Source organism: Meles meles, chromosome 7, assembly GCF_922984935.1.
Source record: "Meles meles chromosome 7, mMelMel3.1 paternal haplotype, whole genome shotgun sequence".
Taxonomy (NCBI): domain Eukaryota; kingdom Metazoa; phylum Chordata; class Mammalia; order Carnivora; family Mustelidae; genus Meles; species Meles meles.
The window spans coordinates 128,945,457-128,970,676 of record NC_060072.1 but is presented as its reverse complement, the minus strand read 5'-3'; the positions used below and the strand labels follow the sequence as shown (position 1 = coordinate 128,970,676).

The 25,220-nt window shown below is 36.8% G+C and overlaps 1 protein-coding gene across 3 annotated transcripts in view; it reads right to left on the bottom strand.

Moving 5' to 3' along the window:
- MALRD1 (MAM and LDL receptor class A domain containing 1) overlaps positions 1-25,220 on the bottom strand; it is an 800,866-nt gene that overhangs the window by 733,427 nt on the left and 42,219 nt on the right. For 2 of the 3 annotated variants that reach the window (XM_046012349.1, XM_046012351.1), the window contains exons 5-7: positions 21,932-22,028; positions 4,860-4,961; positions 4,017-4,160 (exon numbers count right to left, since the gene is read on the bottom strand). In XM_046012349.1, coding sequence (XP_045868305.1) covers positions 4,017-4,160; positions 4,860-4,961; positions 21,932-22,028 — 343 coding nt within the window. The remainder of the gene's footprint in view (positions 1-4,016; positions 4,161-4,859; positions 4,962-21,931; positions 22,029-25,220) is intronic. The other variant, XM_046012350.1, reaches the window with a different exon arrangement.

Sequence of the window (25,220 nt, the reverse complement as noted above, 5' to 3'; positions counted from 1 at the left end):
TGGAAGAATAAATATTGTGAAAATGTCCATGCTACCTAAAGCAATCTACACATTTAATGCAATCCCTATCAAAATACCATCCATTTTCTTCAAAGAAATGGAACAAATAATCCTAAAATTGATATGGAACCAGAAAAGACCTCGAATAGCCAAAGGAATATTGAAAAAGAAAGCCAAAGTGGGTAGCATCACAATTCCAGACTTCAAGCTCTATTACAAAGCCGTCATCATCAAGACAGCATGGTACTGGCACAAAAACAGACACATAGATCAGTGGAACAGAATAGAGAGCCCAGAAATAGACCCTCAACTCTATGGTCAACTAATCTTCGACAAAGCAGGAAAGAATGTCCAATGGAAAAAAGACAGCCTCTTCAATAAATGGTGCTGGGAAAATTGGACAGCCACATGCAGAAAAATGAAATTGGACCACTTCCTTACACCACACATGAAAATAGACTCCAAATGGATGAAGGACCTCAATGTGAGAAAGGAATCCATCAAAATCCTTGAGGAGAACGCAGGCAGCAACCTCTTTGACCTCAGACGCAGCAACATCTTCCTAGGAACATCGGCAAAGGCAAGGGAAGCAAGGGCAAAAATGAACTTTGGGATTTCATCAAGATCAAAAGCTTTTGCACAACAAAGGAAACAGTTAACAAAACCAAAAAAGAACTGACAGAATGGGAGAAGACAGACATATCAAATAAAGGTCTAGTATCCAAAATCTATAAGGAACTTAGCCAACTCAACACCCAAAGCACAAACAATCCAATCAAGAAATGGGCAGAGGACATGAACAGACATTTCTGCAAAGAAGACATCCAGATGGCCAACAGACACATGGAAAAGTTCTCCACATCACTCGGCATCAGGGAAATACAAATCAAAACCACAATGAGATACCACCTCACACTAGTCAGAATGGCTAAAATTGACAAGTCAGGAAATGACAGATGCTGGCGAGGATGCGGAGAAAGGGGAACCCTCCTACCCTGTTGGTGGGAATGCAAGCTGGTGCAACCACTCTGGAAAACAGCATGGAGGTTCCTCAAAATGTTGAAAAAAACTACCCTATGACCCAGCAATTGCACTACTGGGTATTTACCCTAAAGATACAAACGCAGTGATCCAAAGGGGCATATGTACCGGAATGTTTATAGCAACAATGTCTACAATAGCCAAACTATGGAAAGAACCTAGATGTCCATCAACAGATGAATGGATAAAGAAGAAATGGTATATATACACAATGGAATACTATGCAGCCATCAAAAGAAATGAAATCTTGCCATTTGTGATGACGTGGATGAATTAGAGGGTATCATGCTTAGTGAAATAAGTCAATCAGAGAAAGACAACTATCATATGATCTCCCTGATATGAGGACATGGAGAAGCAACATGGGGGGTTAGGGGGATAGGAGAAGACTAAATGAAACAAGATGGGATTGGGAGGGAGACAAACCATAAAATGACTCTTAATCTCACAAAACAAACTGGGGGTTGCTGGGGGGAGGTGGGGTTGGGAGAGGGGGAGGGGGTTATGGACATTGGGGAGGGTATGTGCTATCGTGAGTGCTGTGAAGTGTGCAAACCTGGTGATTCACAGACCTGTACCCCTGGGGATAAAAATACATTATATGTTTATAAAAAAAAAAAAAATTGGAAGGGGAGGCGAACCATAAGAGACTATGGACTCTGAAAAACAACCTGAGGGTTTTGAAGGGTCAGGGGTGGGAGGTTGGGGGAACCAGGTCGTGGGTAATAGGGAGGGCACGTATTGCATGGAGCACTGGGTGTTGTGCAAAAACAATGAATACTGTTACGCTGAAAAAAATAAATAAATTTTTTTTAAAAAAACTACAAAGGCATAACAGAAGTGGAAGACAAAAATAAGAACAAAGAATAAGGGCAACAAATAGAAAACACTAACACACAGGCTCCCAGGACATATATTTCATAGGAACTCAAGAAGATAAGAACAGAGGGACTAAACAAGAATTATTAGAAAAGAGTAACATACCATTTCCACAAGTGATTAAATACATATATTCTGAGCATTGAGAAATGTAATTAAAAATATATTCATGATCTGTACTCATTATAGTGACATTTTCAAACATTAGAGATAAACACTTTTTTTAAAATCTGCATAAAACTGAAAAAGAATTAGGTGAGTTCAGACTTCCCAATGACTACCATAGATATCAGGAAATAAAGAACCATAACCATGTGCTTAGAAATAAAATATACAGACTTTCTTTAGAAAACTGTCTGACCTGGTTGATTATTATTTAGGAGTGAGGTCATTAAAAATATTCTAAGTTTATAACATAAACATTAAGCAAGCCCATCACCATAGATCTTTTCTAAATTAAAGGACAAATAGTAAGTGGAGATTTTCAAGAAGGAAAAGAAATCAAGGGCATAAAATGAAGGAAACAATGGTTAATAAAGAAAATGATAGGGATGACTGGGTGGCTCAGTTGGTTAAGCATCTGCCTTCAGCCCAGGTCATGATCCTGGGGTCCTGGGATTAAGCCCTGCATCGGGCTCCAGGTTCAGCAGGGCAGCCTGCTTTTCCCTCTACCTCTCCCCCTGCTTGTGTTCTCTCTCTTTCAAATAAATAAATAAAATCTTTAAAAAAAAAAAAGAAAGAAAATGATAAAAGATAAAAGACCAAAAACCGAAGACCTTAACAAACATCTCACTAAAGAAGACATATGGATGGCAAGTAAGCATATGAAAAGGCACTCCGTATCATAAGGCATCAGGGAAATGCAAACTGAAACAAGGAGATACCACTATACACCCATTAGCATGGCCAGAATCCAGGACACTGACATTGCCAAATGCTGGAGAGGATGGAAAGCAACAAGATCTCTCATTCATTGTTAATGGGAATAAAAAATGGTACTTTTACTTTGGGAGACAGCTTGGTAGTTTCTTACAAAACTAAACATATTCTTACTACATGATCCAGCAATCATGGTCCTTGGCATTTACCCAAAAGAGAAAACTTAGGTCTACACAAAAACTTTCACATAGATGTTTATGGCAGCTTTATTATAATTGCAAAACACTTGGAAGCAACTAAGATGTCCTTCAGTAGGTGAATAACTTCTGGCACATCCAAGCAATGGAATATGATTCACTATGAAAAAGAAATAAGCTATCAACCCATGAAACAACATAGAGGAAACTTAAATGCATATTACTAAATGAAGGAAGTCAATCTAAAAAAGCTACCTACTGTAAAATTCCAACTATATGACATTCCAGAAAAGGCAAAACTATGGAGAAAGTAAAATCTACATGGAAGAAGAAAAAAATAGCTATTGCTTTTGCAAAATCTTAAATTAAGTAAAATCTTAAATTACTACTTTAATAAAAGACTAACAATATGCCTCCTCAAAAAAAAGAAAGAAAGAAAGAAAGAAAAACAGTGGAAAGAACAATAAACAGAAACACAAATTTAATACTAGATGAAAAAGAAACTCATCGACACTAGTGAAAGGGAGGGCTAATACATTTTGATAAAAGCCTTTTAATACTTTTCCTTTTGGTTCCCACAAAATCTATTATCTCCTGATGATAAGAAAATAATAAAATTTACAAAATTAAAATAGTTTAATTAGTATAATTCTTCCTTTACATTATTGATAATAAGGTTTTTTTTTTCCTTTACTTTCACTATATATGGTAAATATAGTTTCAAGAAAATATACTCAGTATCTTCATCAGGATCCCTGATGAAATGTTTTTTTTTTCCAAGATTATTTATTTATTTATTTATTTGACAGACAGAGATCATAAGTAGGCAGAGAGGCAGGCAGAGAGAGAGAGGAGGAAGCAGGCTCCCCACTAAGCAGAGAGCCCGATGTGGGGCTCGATCCCAGGACCCTGGGATCATGACCCGAGCTGAAGGCAGAGGCTTTAACCCACTGAGCCACCCACACACAATAATGCCACTCACAATAAACCACAATTCTGAAAAAAAATATAATTTTCTACCTTCATCACTTCTTTGATCCTGCTGAGGTCTAGATTCTAATGCAGGAATTTCTCTTGCTTTTGTGCGCATCCAGGAAGTTTGCCCAGCAGATGTTTCTGATGCCCAGTCACGCGTATCAAATTCAAATCCACAGATCTGATACACTGCAGAGAGGTGGAAAAGACAATGGTGGGCCACCATAGTCACTAGAGTGGCTGCTTAGCCATAGCATATGAGTTGTAATCAAGGCTTCACACACACACACACACACACACATACACACACACATTCTAATTCATACCTAGAGATTTTGGTTCAACAAGCCTTGGAGTATACCAGCATACCTGTTTTTCAAAAGTTCTTCCTTGGTCCAGATGGACATCCTCCCAAAGGAAAACCATTACCATTTAAAAGTAAAAAGATGTTTTCACTTTTTATTGTACCACTGCTTCAGTTACAATGTTTTCAATGGCATACATAGTATCTGACCTGACCTATCTTATGGAACTAAGTTAGTTTACATCATTTGCTATTCATAATTGCACTAAAATTTTAAAGAAGAAACACTGGATATAATTCAAAGATGGTCTTTAATGGAACTATTTTACAGAACAACATCTTTTTAAATTGACATATTTAGTATCTTTCAAGCTTTAAATAAACCACAGACTTTCAATCACACTATCTTTCATGCTTTGAATAAACCACAGACTTTCAATAACACTTTGGCTAAACTTAGGACATAAATGTCAACAAAGTTTGGCAAGTGAGTATCAATAGTAGTGGTCTGAATTACTACCAGTGGTCCAAGTCTCATGGATGGCTACATCCCATTATGGTGGGCATCTCAATTTAACACTTACCCCTCAGTCCTTCATCTGTAGAATCAAAACTGCAGAGACTTGTATCTAGATGGCACTGTTCCTGTTCCGTATTCAATGTTTCTGGACAGGGTAAAATTTCATCTGTTAAATTTAAAAATTGGCAAGAAGTGAGATGTAAATGCATCTGGAAAGGCACATGTATTTTTTTAAATGTTAGCATTTGTTCTAGAAAGCATTCTCCACCCAGCTCTGCTCTATGGCAGCATCTCCCCTCAGGCAACCCTATTACACAGAGAGAGACAGAGACAGTGAGAACAATACAACTCTGATAGTGCTTTTGGATTTTAACCAGATCCCTGTGGTGACTACCAAGCCCCCAAACCAAATAGTCCACGTATCCATGAAGTAACACAACCTAATGTGCAAACGCAAAGCCTATCATTAGGAGCATAATGGAACATGTGTCACCTGTAAGATAGACTGTCCTCTTTAGCTGGAAGCTGATCTACTAGAACTACTGCCCCTGCTGTCTTCTCCCATTGTGTCTGTTTTTTCCTCCACCGCCCTCCCAACACTGAGCTGGAAAGTGGACTAGGTATCCTTCTTGTCCTGTTGACACTTCCAGAAAATTCTCACTCTCCCCTCCCAAAATACCTGAGCCACAATCCTGACAAGAATCACAAGGCCTGGGACAGCCACAACATGTGCTCTGATGGGGGAAATGGGCACAGGAGCTCACCACAAGCAGCATGGCCCAGGTGAGTGCCCCATGCATTTCCAGTCAAAGGCATCACTGTGGATATGCTGAGACCTCCAGGAAATTCAAGACCTACTCCAGCCTGCATCTGTGTGATGGAAGGTGAGCAAGGAAGAGCCCACCCCTGCGCCTACTGAAATGGCTTTGTATCTGTGACCACTCACTTGGTTGCATTGTGGCCATCCACCACATTTTCTTTTCTTTCCTTTTCCGCCACTCCTAGGTAGCTATTCAAAAGCCTTTACCCTCTTCTTCACCTTCCAATTCCTTCTTCTCCATCATCATTCTCAGATAATCATGTTGCTTCACATTTCATTGGGAAAATGAGAGGAAACAGGAGAAAACTTCCCAAGTCCCACCTCCCATCTCCTTGTACTGCTGCCCATGTTTCTTCAGAAAATCATCTCCTCTTCCCTGTTTCAGGAATCATGCCAGCAATTTCCTCCCCTTTTTTACATCAACACGTTTTCTTTCACTTCAGTACACAAGGGGGCCAAAATTTCACCCATCGTAAGAAAACCCTCTGACCCTCCAACCCCCTCCAACTAACTTCGCTAAATTCTACCTATTTACATGGACTCCAACACCAGTTCTTCTCCCCACATCCTTTCTTGAACCTATTCCAGTGAGGTTTTTTATTTTTTTAATGAGGTAAAATTCACATAACATAAAATTCACCATTTTAACCATTTTAAAGTATACAATTCAGTGGCTTTTCTATAATTACAATATTGTACAATCATTACCACTACTTCCAAAACATTTTCAGCCCTCCAAAATAAAACCCATACCCATTATAAACCACTCCCCATTCTCTGCTCCTCCTCAGGCTCTGGCAACCACCAATCTTCTTTTCATCTCTATAGATTTGCCTTTTCTGGACATTTCACATAAATACAATCATACAATATGTGGCATTTTGTGTTTGACTTTTTTTACTTAGACTAATGTTTTCGAGGTTCATTCATGTTGTAGGGTATATCAGAACTTTTTTTTCTTTTCTGTACCCTTACCACTCCACTGAAAGTGCATATATCAGGAATGACCTATATTGCTAAATCCCATATTTAATTTTTCTCCTTGTCACACCTGACATGTCAGTAATATTGGATATACTTGATCACTCCCTCTTTCTTGAAACTTTTTCTTCACTAGGTTCTGATACATGATTCTCTCCTGGTTTTCCACTTCAATTACTAGCTGTTCATTCTCAGTCTCCTTTGCTGGTTTTTCCTCATTTCCTCTGCATTCCACAAAGTAACATAAGAATGCCCCAGAGCTCAGTCCTTGGATCTCTTTTCTTCTCTACACCCACAATCTTGTTAATATCACCTCATTTCATATATTTAAAACACTTCTTAGATGCCAACGACCCATAAAATTATCTTTCAGTCCCAGCTTCCCTGGACTCCAATATTTATATATCCTGTTGCTGTCTTGGCCCTTTCACTTGGAGAGCTAACATGCATCTTGATAGAAATGGGTCTAAAACTAAACTTCTGCTTCTGTCTCCCCAGACTTTATCCTCTGCTTTTCTCCCCATCTCAGCTCATGACAATTCCATCCATTCTATTTCAGGAAGAAATCTGGATCCACGACCCATCTCTTGCTCTCACCCATCACTATATCCATCAGCAAATCTTTGCTTTGTCTGTAAAATAGCATCCAGAATCTTGCTATGTCCTACCACCTCTGCTACTACTACCAATTCTGACTCAAGGGAACATCACTCTTTCTGGATTACAGTAACTTCTTATTTTGCCTCCTTACCCTCTTCTGACCTTTAAATGTGTCTGTTAGATCATGTCTCCTCTGCTCAAAATTATTACATGGGTTTCTGTCCTTCATGAATAAATGCAGTAGCTCTTACCATGATCTTCCTTATATAAACCAAGATGACTCTTGAATTAGGACCTTTGCATTTACGCTTCCTTCCAAAATACACACGGCTTACTCCCTCAACTCCTTGGGGATTTTTCTGCTCCTCAATGTGCTCTCCATGTACTATGCTTGACTACTCTATTTAAAACTCCATCTTACCTATATCTGTGGCACTTCTTTTCTCGGCTTTCTGGTTTATTGTTCTCCATGGCACGTATCACCACTTGACATAAAATTCTGTTTTTATTTACTAACTGTATTTCTCTCTTTCACTAAAATGTAATTCCATGAACACAGGGATTGCTGTTTGTTTCTTACTGCTATCTCCCCATTGTCTGAAACGACCCTTGGCACAACATAGGTGTTCTCTATATTCTTGTGTAAGGACTGAATAAATCCATGACCTAAGAACAATTCAACAAAATTCTTGAAAATATCATAGACAGTAAATAAATTGTTTACACTTTTATTTGGAAAAAATTGAAGCAATTGGTTATAAAACGATTTATGAATAACATCCGTAAGCTGATTTCTTATCATAGGAGCTTATAAATGACGAATATGCAAAGCCTCTTGAATGTAAGATCCACTGAAAATAAAACTGCATATACAATTAAGGGAGTGTGAGTAATAAACGAAGCTAAGATTATACCATAACAATTAACATGAAACAATTAAAACTGTAATTTTCGTAGATTCACATCATAGCTGCAGATCTTCTGCCCCTAGAGCTAAATAATTAAGAATTGGCCATAGTTCAACTAAATGTTGTATATTATCTCTAATTTTTCACTGTTTATACAAGACAAAAAAATTCACAAAAGTACTATAAACAAAAATAGCAATATAGTCAAATGTAAATTATAAGATATTAAAAATGTAGCTTGTGTCAATTGGTATTCAATATCTTTTATCAGTGTCAACCATTATTCTACCTTCATCCCCCAAACTGGAATTTATAACCATAAAGACAGTAGATGGGGTATGAGTTGACAATCAATTAATCTCCTGGGTACATCTTTTTATTTTAGTGTATTCAGTCTCAGAGCTCAAAACTATTTAATGATGTCAATTATCTATATATTAATAGGTATTTTCCCTACATCCCCACCCTCTTTATTTCTCACTGTTATATTACACCACAATCTGGCTGCAGAAAACTATTTTGGGGAATTTAAAAACATCCACCCATGATACGTTTTCATCAGGATGAAGCTTTGTCAACCATTTTAAGGTCTCTATACCAGTGAAGACACATTTCCTCCAAATCTTATCTTGTACAAGCAGGTTATGCAAAATTGACCAGATTCTCTCTCACATGGTACAGGATGAAGTCAAAGTCTCAAGGCCATTTGAGTAGAAGTTATAATTGGCATCTACTTTTGACTCCAGGGGTTTTAGACAATCTCCTTGTCAATTTTCTTAAATTAGTAATGAATTTCAAGGACAGTTATTGGATCCTAAAAGGTAGCTAGAAGCTAATAAGACAAAAAAGGTAACTAGCTCCTTAGTTATTTAACTGGGTAATATGTATGCACCATTCAAATTCTCATTAAAAGATGGTTTTGTGTATTTGGGGCCTTCATAAATGAGATGAAGGCAAGATCCTGGAAAACCAATATAAAAATATTCAAAGGATATTCACAATATTCTGATTATGAGCCACAACAGCATGCCATTTTTATAAAAATTATAATAAGCAATTTATTCAAAAATCAGTGACTAAACACATACCTATTTATTCACAGTCACAAAGCTTGACTTTTCTTTCATACATGCTACTTTGGCAAAGTCTAAAAAGATCCTTCTTTCAGTGAATGTGCGGTGAATTTTTTTGGATAAGGGCAGTAATTAGAATGATACTGTTTGAAGGTGTGAGAATAATATTAAAGATTTCTCTAATGTTAGAAAAAGAATTTAGTTGAACTGTCCAACTTCCCAAGTGTTCAGAAACCATAAGGGTACCTATACCTACACTGTAAGCACATTTATAAAGTTGTTCACATTTTTATAGTGAAGAGACATACATACAGCAAAACAATAAAGTTGCACTTTTTCTTTAAAGATAATACTACTAAGTACTCTATGTGGCAGGTTCCTCACCATCAGAATTGTTTCAACTTTTAAAAGTTCCTATTTCTTCTTTAAATGTATTTAAACCTACATAGGGTAAAATGAAGTCAGACTTTTGATTATCCAGTTCTGTGAATTTTGGCAAACAGAGACCCATCATCTTTCAATCAATATTCCATTTATTTAGTCAGATCTTCTTGATGTCTTTGATCATTACGTTGTAGTTTTCAGCATTCAAACCCAGCATATTTTTTGTTAGATTTATATGTAAGAATTTACTTTGATTGTATTACAAATGTCATTTGTCTAATTTCAGTTTCCAATTGTTCATTGCCATTATACAGAAATCCAATTGATTTTATACCAACTTTGTATCACTATTATGATAAATTTATTTACTAATTCTAGAAGTTTTTTAAAATAAATTTTATGATTTTTATCCATAGACAATAATGTTATCTGCAAATATGGATAGATTTGTTTCTTCTGTTCCAATTGTATGCCTTTACTTATATGTCTTGCCTTACTGCATTGGCTGGGCTTTCCAGTACATCATTGAATACAAGTGGTAAGAGTGGACATCACTGCCTGCTTTTCAGTTTTAGAGATGAAGCATTCATTCTTTCATAATGGGTATGATGTTAGCTGTTGGGTCTTTGTCTATGCCCTTTATTAGATTATAGATGTCTATCGTTTGCTGAGGTTTTTAATTATGGCTGTATGTTGATTTTGTCAAATGCTGTTTCTGCATCTACTAAGATCATCATGTGTGGGGCGCCTGGGTGGCTCAGCAGGTTAAAGCCTCTGCCTTCGGCTCAGGTCATGATCCCAGGGTCCTGGGATCGAGCCCCACATCCGGCTCTCTGCTCCGCAGGGACCCTGCTTCCTCCTCTCTCTCTGCCTGCCTCTCTGCCTACTTGTGATTTCTCTCTGTTAAATAAAATTAAAAAAAAAAAAAAAAAAGATCACCATGTGCTTTTTCTTCTTTTGTCTGTTAACAACGTACATTACACTGATCGCTTTCCAAACATTGAACCAACTCTGCATCTCCTGGATGATTTTAATGTATTCTCTTTCTAATATGTTACTGGATTTCCATTGGGGTTAATGTAGATAATGAAATCAGCTGTAATACCTGGCTTGTTAAAATGTAACACAGAGTGGGTGGGGTGGGGGAGTTTTCAGAGAAGGCATAGGCGTTTGGAATGCCAAGGTCTACAGGCCACTCAGTTGAAAGGTTGTAATGCCTCCAGGAGTTGCCTTCGGGAAGCTTTCTTAGCCCAAAGAGGCTCCATTAGGCTATGTTTAGCAGAATAGCAGATTAGTGTATTTTATCTTTCCTGTAAACAGATCCTCTTAGTTTCAGTAAGGTCCCTTATCACACATCACCCACTTGAGAATCAGTGATGAGGATTTGTGATTATCCTGAAGGAACAATAAAAATGGGAGCAAAAACGAGCAAAGGGTCTTTGCCTCTGAGTGTTGACTCCCTTACCTTGTCCTCTCTTTCACAGCAAAGTCTGGAGTAATCTTTCATCCATGGGTACAGGGATGGCTGGCCATTCCTGGCATATTCCATTTGCTAATAATGCTGTTAAAGATCTTTTGTGATAGAAATATTGGTCTGTAGCTTTCTTTTCTTATAATATCCTTGTTCAGTTTCAGTGGTAGGACAAAGTGGCCCTTATAGACTAAGGTAACAAGTATTATCTTCACTTATATTTTCTGGAATGTATAAAACTTGTGGGTTTTTCCCCCTAAATATTTGATAGACTTTTCCAGTGAGACCATGTGGTCCTGAAGTTTTCTTTAATGGAAGATTTTTACTATGAGTCATATTTCTTTAATAAACATAAAACTACTCAAGTTATCACAGTCTTCTTGAATGGCTTTTGATCATTTATGACTTTCAAGGAATTTGTTCATTTCACGTAATTGTTTTATTTATGTGCATAGAGTTTTGTAGTTATTTCCTTATTCCTATTATCCTGTTAATACCCATGGAGTCTTCAGTATTAGCCTTATTTCACTCCAAATTAGGTAATGTGTGCCTTTTCTCTCTCTCTCTCTCTCTCTTTTTTGTCAATCCAGTTAGAATTTATCAATTTTAGTTAGCTCTTCAAAGAACCAGCTTTTGGTTTTGATAATTTTCTCTATTACTTTCCCATCTAAAATTCCATTATGTATTGTCTTTATATGTATTATTTTATATGTTCTTCTTTTTCTACTTTCGTTAGATGGATAGTTAAATTTACTGACTTGAGAGCTTTCTTCTTTCCTAATAAAAATTTTATATCATTATTTTTTCTAAGCACTGCTTTAGCTATGTTACACAAATTTTAGTAAGTTATATTTTCATTTTCTTTCAGTTCAAAATACTTGGCAACTTCAAAGTCTGTTTTATGTAAATGTGTGACATTTAACTTTCCAAATGACTGTGCATGTCCCAGATTTGTAGTTTAATTTCATTTTGCTCAGAGGGTTTTTTTTTTTTTTACCATTTCAATTGTTTTAACATTCTTCAGGTTTGTCTGCAGCCCCCATAGTACTGCTAAGCCATATTGGAGACTGGAAAATTCAGTAATACCATCTTCATTTAGTAATTTTATATTTTGTTCATCATTGATTTTTTTCATTAATTGTGAGCTCTCACTATGTGGTATTAATATACTATTTATCTTAATTAGTGCTTGTCTCATTCTGCTCAGGCTGCTATAACAAAGTACCATAGATTGGATGGCTTAAGGAAAAAAAATTTATATTCTCACAGTTCTGGAGCCTGGATGTACAAGACCAGGCTGTTAGTGTGGTTGGGTTCTCATACGGGTCCTTTTCCTGGCTTGTACATGTCACTGTGTCCTCACGTAACAGAGGGACAGGGAGAGACAAAGACATGGGTAATGGGGAGGGAGAGAGAGAGAGTTGGGGTGGAGGGGAGAGAGAGTGAACCCCTCTTCTGACAAGGCCATAGTTCTTCCTGTCATATTAGGACCATACCCTAATGATCTTATATAATCTTAGTTACTTAAGACACTATCTCCAATATAGTCACACTGGGAGTTAGAGCTTCCAGATCTGAAGTTTGGAGGGGACACAATTTGGTCCATAATAACCAGCTTTTAGTGACCCCTTGAATACTGTATCTGTGAGAGCATGTTATTTGCCTCCCTATAGTCTTGCCACTGGGCCCAGGCTATAGTCTATGTTACTAAATGTTCCACATGTACTTAAAAGGAGTTTAAGTTCTTTACTGCTATAGTTTTAAATTATTTTTTTAAAATATCAATTATTTCAAGTAGATAGATAATATTCTCCCTTTCCATAGATGGCTTTTCATTTTGTTGATTGTTTCTTTTGCTGTGCAGAAGTTTTTTGGTTTGATGTATAGTCTCACTTGTTGATTTTCCTTTTGTTGCTTATGGTTTTTGTGTCATATCCAAAAAATAAAAAAGGTTGCCAAGATTACTATCAGAGATTTCCCCCTATGCTTTCTCCATGAGTTTTGCGGCTCCAGGTCTTATGCTTAAGTCTTTAATCCATTTAGGTTTAATTTTTGTTAGTGGAACAAGATAAGGGTCCAATTTCATTTCTCCACGTGGCTGTCAATTTTCCCAGCACCATTTATTGAAGAGACCATCCTTTCTCCATTAAGTATCCTTAACCCCCTATCAAATATGAGTTGATCTATATATAGTGTTTTATTTCTGGGTTCTTTATTCCATTCCACTAGTCTATGTGTCATTTTTTAATGCCAGTACAAACTGTTTTAGTTAGGATAGTTTTGTGGTCTAATTTAAAATCAGGAGGTAAGATGTCTCTGGCTTTGTTCTTTCTCGATTGCTTTGGTCATCTGAGGTCTTTTGTGGTTCCATACAAATTTTTTTTCCACAGGTTTTGCAAATTCTAGCTGATGGTTTTTGGTATACTTTTTCTATTATTTACTGAGAGATGTGTGTTCAAGTCTCCTTGCATAATTGTAGTTTTGCCTATTTCTTCTTTCATTTCTTCATGCTGCTTTTAGGTACACATATCTTTAGGATTGTTCTTCTTAGTGAGTTTACCCTTTTATCATCATATCATATCCTTCTTTATCCCTATTAATTTTCCTTGTTCTGAAGCACATCTTGTTTGACATTAATATAGGGATATCACCTCATTTATTAATCCCTTCACTTTTAAAAAATTCTTTATTGTTCTTTCTTTTTTTAAGTGCAGTTGACACATAATGTTACAATAGTTTCAAGTGTAGAACCTAGTGATTGAACAAACCTATACATTACCCTGTGCTCACCACAAGTGTAACTACCATTTGTCACCATACAACACTATTACAGTACCATTGACTACAGTCTTTACCCTGTACCTTTTATCCTCATGACTTATTCATTCCATAACTGGAAGCCTGTACCTGTCACTCCCCTTCATGCATTTTATCAATCCCTCTACCCCCCCCCCCCCCGGCACCCATGAGTTTTTTCTGTTTATGGATTGTTTCTGTTTTTGGTTTATTTATTCTTTCGGGTTTTTTTTTTTTTATTCTACATACAATTAAAATCAAATGGTGTTTATCTTTCTGTCTGGCTTATTTCACTTACCATAATACCTTCTAGTTCCATCCATGTGGTCACAAAAGGCAAGATCTCATCTTTTTTTATGGCTGCATAATATTCGTGTGTGTGTGTGTACATACACCACATCTTCTTTATTCATTTGTCTACTGATGGACACTTAGGTTGCTTCCATAGCTTGGCTATTGTAAATAATGCTGTGATAAACATAGGAGTGCATATATCTTCTCAAATTAGTGTTTTTGTTTTCTTTGGGTAAATACCCAATAGTGGAATTATTGGATCACACAGTATTTCAATTTTTAATTTTTTGAGAAATCCCCATATTTTTTTCACAGTGGCTTCACCACTGTACATTTCCACCAATGGTACATGAGGGTTTCTTTTCCTCTATACACCTTACCAATATTTATTATTTCTTTTCATTTTCATTTTAGCCATTCTGACAGGCATAAATAATTTCTCATTGTGGTTTTTGATGTTCATTTCCCTGATTATGAGTGATGGTGAGCATCTTTTCATGTGTCTGTTGGCCATCTGAATGTTTTCTTTTGAAAAATGTCTATTCAGATCATCTGTTCATTTTTTAATTGGATTGTTGGAATTTTTTAGTGTTGAGTTGTATAATTTCTTTATATATTTTGATAATTACATCTATTGGATATATTTTCAGAAATATCTTCTTCTATTCAGTAGTTTGCCTTGTCATTTTGTTATAGTTTTCCTTAGCTGGCCAATCTCAAAGGCATTATTATCTATGTTTACTTCTAGGAGTTTTATCTTTTATGTCTCACATTTAAGTCTTTACTTCATTTTTGAGTTAATTTTTGTATATGGTATAAGTGGTCCAGTTGCATTCTTTTGCATGTAGATGTCCAGTTTCCCGGCACCATTTATTGAAGAGACTGTCTTTTCCTCAATGTATATTCTTCCCTACTTTGTCATAGATTAATTAACCATGTTTGAATACCTTCACTTTTAACTAATGTATATCATTATTTTTAAATGAGCTTCTGCGGTCAAAATATAGTTAACTCTTACCTTTCAGCCAATCTGACTGCCTCTGACTTCTAAAAGGAAAACATATGCCACTTATACTTAATGTAATTATTTTATCACTATCACTAAATTAGCAATTTTATTATTTTTCAGTTTGTGTCTTTGGCATTTATGATTCGTTGTGCTCTTTACCAGCACGCTACTATTATTTCTGCTTTTACCTTCTGTTTTTGTCTTCTAGTGGATTATTTCAGTATTTTAATGTTTTTATGCTCAATTTTAGTGTATCTATTTCCTTTACTTATATCTGTTTAGTGTGCCTCCTAGGGATAATAATACACACCCCTCAGTTTAACACTCCACATAGAATTTGCTAGCATTTCTAATAAAATGTAGATGTCTTAAAGGTATGGACTTCTACACTCCCAACTTTATGGTTTACTTACCGTATGTGTTACACCTATGTATTTTGAACCCACCAAGAGGATGTTCAAAAATCTGCTTGTAAGAGTCCTGTGTACATAAAAATCTTTACAGGTAATTACATTACATTTACTCTGATATTTATGATTTCTGTTGTTCTTTCTTTATTCCTACTGATAAAATTTTCCTCTGGCTTTTTTTTTTTTTTTTTTTTTTTGGTTAGCTAGAAAACCTGCCTTAGCATTTCTTTTAGAGTAGATCTTCCAGGGATGCAGGGATGAATTCTATAGTTTTTCTTCATCTGAGAATGTCTTTATTTTATCTTAATTCCTGAAAGATATTTTTAATGGATATAGGATTCAGAGTTACTTAGTTTAAGCATTTTAAAAATGCATCTCTGTATTCTGGCTACCATAGTGATGGGAAAACTACAGTCTCTAAAGAAAATGTAGAGATGACCACCTCTCCTAAGCAGAGACTTTAGTGGTTACAGATGAGAAAGAATTCATATGTTACAGAATTAGCTCAGGAAAGCCTCTCTAATTGTTTGCTAGAGCTGCCAAAACAAAGCACCACAAATATGGTGACTTATACAACATAATTTGTCTTCTCATGATTTTGGAAGCTAGAAATCTCAGATTCTAAAATCACATTAGATAGCTTGAAGACATACTTAATTTCTGATGTTAAAACAAAAGCAAAAAAATAATATATATTTTTAGCATAAATATAAGAACTACTAAAAAATAGTCTCATAATATTTTATTTAAATCTCTGTTATATGAAATGGAACACTTGCAGCTCAGAGGAAAGAAGAGTTTACTCAAATTCCCAAATACTTGATACTTAAATAATTGCATATGTTCAGTGTTGAGTCATTTAGTCAACAAGTATTTATTAAGTGTTTGCTCTGTGCTGGAGATCCACAAAGGAATAAGACACTAGTAACTGTTTCCTCAAGAAACTTAGTGTTTAGCTACAAAAATAAATCAATACAGTGTGTGTCTGTGTGTGTGTGTAGGGGTGGGAGTCTAGGGAAATTTTTCTGTAAGAGAAGGCTTCCCAGAAAAGAGACCTCCACTCAGTCTGCTCAGTCAGAAAGAGTAAGTAGTAGGAGGGTAGGAGGACAGCCAAAAAAAAAAAAAAAAAAAAGTCATGGAATGGGCAGAGGGAGCAAAGTTTACAAAAATACCCAAGAATAAGATGACACTGTGTTGCTGAACTACCCAGCAATTTGTTCTGGTCAGAGTCTGGGGATTCTTGGAGGACTATGAAGGAGGAAGTTGGGCTTGCATGCAAGAGCAGGATCCTGTGAGCTTAGAAATTTGAAATCATAAGAATTTATAAGAAAAGTGAATTCTATTTTGGACATGATAAGAGTTAGTGATATATTTTAAAAGGTAGAGATTGGTCATATTTGTATGTTAGAAAGTATAATCTGGTGGACAGTACATAGTACTGGGTAGTAGAGTTGAATAGATCAAAACCAGAATTTTTAAAAATCCATGGGAAAAAATACGTACTTAATGGAATCACAGTTGGATAAATAATAATGGTAAATAAGAGGAGACAATTTGAAAAATTAAGGACAGGCCCTCACTGCTATTTTTTAACTAAATTAATAGAGGGATAAGGAAAGGGGAGAATGATTTAAGAATAACTCCTAGGCTACTGAGTGAGACCAGATGTCAATAATTTAAAAAGAGAAAATAAGGCAAGGGAACAGATTTGAAAGAAAGCTGGAATTCTAAGTATGCTGATGTTGAGTTTCTCTGGAAAATATGTTTGCTCACTCATCTCATAAACCTGTTCTCCTTGCCTGCCTCTAGTATAAAGGCTGAATCCAAATACTCAAATTTATTAGTCTGCCTAGCAACCGAGGTACGCATGTGACAATCATCTAGCCAATGGCATGACTAAAAACATTATCCTTTCTCATTTCTGCCTTCCTCCTGCCCTGGATGTGAGATGTATAGAGCCTCAATAATCATTTTAAGAATATAAGGTGACAGGCATGAAGTAAATACCAAGGAAATCCCTTAGTCCTTGACTTTAACAGCATCAAAGTTGAAGAATCTACATCATAACTGTCCATCTCCTCTTGTTTTCTTAAGTCACCTAAGAAAACTTCTCTTTTCTTGCATCCAAATGCATTCCTAACTCCACCCTCCACTGGAGTAAGATTTCTGATGGTGATGTCTGGAAAAGGTTGAATCAGCTCTGGCTGCATGTCTCAGATGCACCCTGATCATCACCATTAGGACTGCATGGGACTGAAACCACTCTCTAATCAGCTGGAAATCTGTCCCAGGACACTCCCTGCCAAGTGCAATAATAAGCATGAGACCAGGATGCATGATTCCCAAATGCTAGTTCGGTTCCTTTTTTTTTTTTAAGAGTGAGAGAGTAAATGGATGCATACAGGGGCTGGAGGCAGGTGGGGCAGAGGGAGAGAAAGAGGGAGAGAGAGCAGCCTCCATGACCCTGAGATCATGAACTGAGCCAAAATCAAGAGTCCCTCACTTAACCCACTAAGCCACCCAGGCACCCCAAATCCTAGTTCAGTTCTTAAACGTGAGATCAGGTGGTTTCACAGAAAGTGTCCCGAGAACCTTTTTTAAAATGCAGGCCCCATCCTCAGTGATCCCCATCTAAAAGTCTGGAATAAAGCTCAGAATCAATCACTTCTCTTTGATTCTAGTGATTGACTAGGGTTAGTCTATCATTATAACCTCTGAACTTGACTAGAAAGAATCATTTGGAAATTTTTTTTTCCATTTTATTTATTTTTTCAGCATAACAGTATTCATTCTTTTTGCACAACACCCAGTGCTCCATGCAAAACGTGCCCTCCCCATCACCCACCACCTGTTCCCCCAACCTCCCACCCCTGACCCTTCAAAACCCTCAGGTTGTTTTTCAGAGTCCATAGTCTCTTATGGTTCACCTCCCCTCCCCAATGTCCATAGCCCGCTCCCCCTCTCCCAATCCCACCTCCCCCCAGCAACCCCCAGTTTGTTTTGTGAGATTAAGAGTCATTTATGGTTTGTCTCCCTCCCAATCCCATCTTGTTTCATTTATTCTTCTCCTATCCCCCTACCCCCCCATGTTGCTTCTCCATGTCCTCATATCAGGGAGATCATGGAGGTTCCTCAAAATGTTGAAAATAGAACTACCCTATGACCCAGCAATTGCACTACTGGGTATTTACCCTAAAGATACAAACATAGTGATCCGAAGGGGCACGTGTACCCGAATGTTTATAGCAGCAATGTCTACAATAGCCAGACTATGGAAAGAACCTAGATGTCCATCAACAGATGAATGGATAAAGAAGATGTGGTATATATACACAATGGAATACTATGCAGCCATCAAAAGAAATGAAATCTTGCCATTTGCGACGACGTGGATGGAACTAGAGCGTATCATGCTTAGTGAAATAAGTCAATTGGAAATTTTTTTTAAGATTTGATTTATTTATTTGACAGACAGAGATCACAAGTAGGCAGAGAGGCAGGCAGAGAGAGAGGAGGAAGCAGGCTCCCTGCTGTGCAGAGAGCCCGATGTGGGTCTCTATCCCAGGACCTTGGGATCATGACCTGAGCAGAAGGCAGGGGCTTTAACCCACTGAGCCACCCAGGTGCCCCTCATTTGGAAATTTAATGTTACATAATATTACCATCTCTCACACTCCTACCATTTACAAAATGCAACTCCAACCAAATGTCAATCCTATTCCATTACACTTTATTCTTTTCTCCATTATTAAACCTCATGCTGCTTTGTTTTCCTCCCAAAAGTTTCAATATGCCATCGACCCTCATTCTATTTGAAAATCAATAAAACAAAACTCCCTGCACCCTCAAGTTAAAAGAACATACTGTGTGACCTTATCTGGATACTGGCGTTTTCCAAAAAGAGACTACTTCTTTTGCAAATCTCCAGAGTGATGATATCTTTTTCCAATGCCCCAATAAATACAAGGCCTAAAATTAAAGTCGCCATTCTTCTAAATCCCCGGTGTTGATTCACATATTCTTCCACGTGTAGAAACATCTTGGCTCATGACATCCAACTTATTGACCTGGGTCATCCATGCATCCATATTCATGGACGACTTCAGTTTGGGATTTCAAAATCTTCTCTAGTCCCAAGCCTTGTAATGTTGTATAAATTTAATATCCATGTGAAAGGCCTATAACTTTGTTTTATAATTCAAGCCTTATCTTCTGTAAACTTTATTTCCACACCACCTCAAAAACAATATGGCTGTAACATTATCTGGAACTATCATCTTAGAAATTATAGGCACCAATATTTTTTCTATTTGACCACGACCTTTCATTGAATGTCCAACTTTTTGTGCTCTCACTCCTGTGACTATTGCTTTTTCACTTCTATAGTGATCTTATAGAGCTATTTTAAGTGCTTACTAAAAATCTGGCATCTGTCTTCTGAATATTTATTATGGTCCATCTATACTGGCCTTTGTCCCAGCAGATGGATCATGAGGAATTAAGGAAATGGCTTTGGTTCCCAGACCCAAAGATGAACAGAAAGGTCATCTGTGAAATGACAGCAGAGTCCTAATACAGGCGATGGAAAGTCCCAAGCACAACCCCAGCATGTTCTGCTTGTTGTAATGCAAAGTTTTAGTGGCAGAGGCCAGGTCCTAATTTTCTCTACAGTTGGGAAAGTCTGGCCAATAGCTGATTTCATTCCTTATTTCCTTTGGGGGGTGATTAGCTGGACTGAGCAATACACACGACTAGCTAGGGATCAATTTGTTTGGCAGAACTCAGTTTCTGCAGAAACTATTCTAAAAAGGTGATATATAAAGATACTGCTGAAGTACGCACAGTTAGGGACCAGCTGCCCCATTACAAACCAAGCAAACCAAGCTGCCCCATTACAAGCCACACTCTGGACCCAGGAATACCATACAGGGTAACAGAAGAGACAGCATGAGGGGAGACTGAACGGCAGAGCAGTCAGTAGATGGGTCTGCTCTGCCTGCGGTCAACAGTGTATTCTCTCCTGATCTATTGCTTCCCTTCCAATAAATCCTAGAAATATTACCTTCTGTTGGTGAAAAGGCATTGAGGTTTATACTTCAACTATTTACTTCTAGGAATGGGTGGACCTTACAGTCTGCTCCCTTAGTTCTCCATTTCAATTTATCTATATTTCAATTTACCATATAGTGATTTCTTAGCTAAAACATACTGAGAACTGACAAGATAAAGATAAGAGAAAACTTTTTGCATTCTAGTGTGGAAGGAGCTGTCAGCAGCTCCTATAAAACACTACCATCTTGTCTAAGTGGCAAGAGATGCCTATAAAGCTCTTCTATTCTATTCTATTCCTATAAAGCTCTTCTACGCAGAAGTGCTGTTTAAAATCGAAGCATAATACAGGCATCCTTTATCAAGATTCCTTGGTTTCCTTTAGGTAGATCAGCTCATCTCTTCTGTTCTCGAAATATAATTTACCACAACTACCATATCTTTGTACCAAATTAGAACTTAGAATCCTCTCTACAAAGTAGTTATATTATGCTATCTCATACTACAGTATAATAACATTTAAAAAGGAAAAAATCTATCAATTATCTGATTATCTATAATCACATATGATTACCTATCTATCATATAGATAATCTATCAATTATCTATAATCATATATGATTCTTGCATGATCATTAAACTAAATTAATTTATCCTGACCAATGCATAATTTTAATCATATAGATAATCTATCAATTATCTATAATCATATATGATTCTTACATGATCATTAAACTAAATTAATTTATCCTGACCAATTCATAATTTTAACATTAAACTTTTCTATTGAGAACAATATGCATGGTAAATAGAATTCAGTTAATATAATCAGAGAACCAATATGAGTAATTTTTTAGATCTGATATGTGGATTATTGATCTAGCTATTTCAGTCTAAGTAGAAAATAGATTATAACTAATATCTCTCTCCCTCCAGTTGTGCCTTTCAGTGGAAGAGTCAAATCAATTCACCAAGAAGACAATTTCAAGCCTGGAGAAGCCAGTTTTCACTTATTTCCTAAGGGGCAAGGAGTTCTCTTGGTGAGATTTAACTAGTCAGTGTAAACATTGCTACAAGGTTTCAAATCTGAGACCAAATTATCCCTTCAACTCTTAACAGCATCAGAGGCAGTGAAAAAAACAACTTATTTTAACTTCTGGCATAAACCTAGACATTGTTATGCAATGGAAAATAGCCCACTTTAAAACATCAGGCCAGAAAGAAAGAACGAGCATTACAGAATGCTTTCATTTCATTCAAAGAATGAAAGTCACTACACAATGTTTAAAATGCCCCGAATTTATAGACACAATAAGGATCAAAATGAGAAAAAGTTCTTACCATTTGCAGGCAAGCAGCCTGAACTGAAAGATATATCGTCAATAGCTATGACTTCATCCTGTTCAGGAGTTGAAATTATTTGACCTTGAAAAACAACCTGCATAAGAAAAACAAAACAAAAGCATAAAGCAAGGAATATTATAGTACAGAGCCTACAAATAAAAAAACATGCCAGATCTAGAAACACTTTGGTGACCATGACATTTCCAAGTGAAAGAAACCCACACATACATTTTCAAGGACAAGAAAATTGGTCATCTCTTTATCTCAAATGTCTACCATAGTTTATATAACATGTTTGTGAATTGAAGCAATATTCAACTGGTTTTTGTCGTCCTACCGTCTCTGCTTGGTTTGTATGTGTTCACACTATTCAGTATTTACCAGCTCTTGGACCCAGCTCCATCCTGATCTCTGGTCCTTGGCATTTTGCAACTGTGCCACATTTCCACCTCTGGCTCTCTAAATTTTGCTCACAAGCTTGCCTTGGCGTCCTCGTGCTCTATCCTTCCACACATTTTCTGCCATTATCTAAACAAAACTTGGGACAGTGACTAAAAATGGTTGTGCAGTGACTTATTATTAGAATGAGTGAATGTGAGGGTTATCTGGGCGGCTCAGCCAGTTAAGCATCCAACTCCTGATTTTCCTTCAGGTCATGATCTCTGAGTCCTGGGATTGAGGCCCACATCAGGCTCCATGCTCAGTGAGGAGCCTGCTTGAGGATTCTCCCTCTCCTTCTCTGTCTGCCCCTGTGCCCCCCATCATGCTCACTCTTGCTCTCTCCCTCCCTCTCTCTCTCAAATAAATACATCTTTTTTTTTAAAAAATGAGTGAATGTGATATTGTGATGTAAATCCAGCCCAAGTCTGCACCAAGAGGAAATACTCTGGTTTAATAAATCTGAGAAACTTAGGAAGAAACTACTCTCTAATTTCCTAGTTACTTAATCAACAGAAAATTGCTGTGTTTGTGGAGAGCATTATTCCCAACCTCACTAATGAATACCAGTGATGTTTGAGGCTTAATTCATAGATGCATTAAACCGTGTGCATTGTTCAGCCTTGTTTACAATATAAACATTTTATTACTTCAGAATGTCAGCATTGCTTTTTAGCTTGACAGCTGATCTCCATACAGCAGACGCTAGCAGGTCCTTTTGCCGTACCACATTCTCTTTACAACATGACATACTGATGTATTTCCTTTCAAACAAGATGCTATCTAATAGACTATTGAAAATATAATGTGAAACATCCACAACCTGTTGAGTAATATGTCAACATGGAGCCCTAAGAGAGTCCTCATCATATAAAACATAACCACATGCCTACTTGTAAAGGAGGACAATGGTGGAAAAGGCCTATCAAAGATTGTTGCATAGACCAAATAATCCAGCTGGCACCTGAAAAGATGAGTTATGGTTATACATCTGAAATAGAAAATTTTGAGGAAAAATAGAAATAGGATGGCAAAAGTACTTGGCAAACAGTAGTAACCATCTCTAAATTATTTTACTACAGATTGTGTGATCTCTGGTAGAGACTAGATCTTTCTGGGAATACATACAGGAAAGTAGATGAAATGTGACTAACCTCAAGTAAACCACATCTAGAAGACAACAATTACAGAGAATTGAGTCTCAAGGTTTATTTGTAGCACCTAGCTGATCAACTTTTGTGAAATTCCTTTACATTGTATTAGTATCAAAATCATGAATAAAATGGTAGTGTTTTACATGCATATTAATTGATTATTTTCTCAGTATTTTATTTCACTACTTTCCCCAGAATTTTCTATAAACCTAACTGCTTGGTTTATAGTTTTAGTCATTCTTTTTATGGTTTCTAAAAATTTAGTTTGTAGATTCCATTTGGTAAGAAAATTAGTGGATATCTTTTCCATTTAACATTTTAATATTACTTCTGATACTAATACAGTTTTGGTTATTAGATTTGGGTTACCCTTTTTTTAATTCCCTTATTTTATTTATTTTTTTTTAAGTAGGCTCCACATCCAGGGAAGAGCCCTACACAGGGTCTGAACTCAGGACCCTAAGATAAAGACCTGAACTGAGATCAAGAGTCAGATGCTTAACTGACGGAGACACCCAGGTGCCCAAATTTGAGCTACTCTTAGTCATGAAATAACTTTATGTTTGTACTGGTGTGAGATTCAATGAATGACTTAAGCTGCATGAATATAATAGTTACACTGCAAACATTTTGCATCCCTTTTGTGACGCAATTTACAAACATTTAAAATTGTGTTACAAATTTGCTTTGCTTTTTTTGTTATTTTCAAGATTTTATTTATTTTTTTGACAAACAGAGATCATAAGTAGACAGAGAGGCAGGCAGAGAGAGAGGAGGAAGCAGGCTCCCTGCTGAGCAGAGAACCCGATGCAGGGCTCGATCCCAGAACCCAGCATCATGATCTGAGCAGAAGGCAGAGGTTTTAACCCACTGAGCCACCCAGGTGCCATGCTTTGCTTTTCAATAAAAAGCCATTTAAGAGGGGAAAGAAAAGACTTACCATAGGGATGATTTTATCTGAGGGGAGTAGAGCACAATGATTAAAGTATGTGTTTGGAAACAGACTACTTGGATTCAGAACCTTGTTAAACCACTTAATAGCAACGGGTCATTAGAGAAGATATTTAACATCTCTGTACCTCAGTTTCCTTCTTTGTAAAAAGGCATTGATAAAAATAAGTTATTGCGGTGCCTGGGTGACTCAGTCAGTTAAGCGTCTGCCTTTGGCTCAGGTCATGATCCCAGGCTCCTGGGATTTAGCCCCACACCTGTCCTTTTCCTTGTGCTCCCAGCTCGGCGGGGAGTCTGCTTCTCCCTCTCCTTCCACCCCTCCCCCCAGTTCATGTTCTCTCACAAGTGAGCTCTCTCTCAAATAAATAATAAAATCTTTAAAATAATAATAATTTTATTCCTTATATGTTAAGATTTATGCACAGATAAATGAGTTATTACATGTCTATCAGCACTTGGTATAAGTTAGTATTAAATAAGTGTTACCTATTATTGTAACAGAGTTATTATAAAGTGTGTAAGCCACTGTATGAATAGTGTGTTTATAGATAAAAAATCTGTTCCCTACAGATTAAGATTTATCCTTCTTGAAAATCTTTTCACCTGTTTTTGCTGAGCTAAGGACACACCAGTGGTAGCCATATTTAAAGAGAGAAGGAGAGATAAGCATGAACTAATCACCAGTTTGTTCCTTCTTTCTCCACACTTTCTTCTCAAACCCACTGATCTTCAGGGTTTAAACT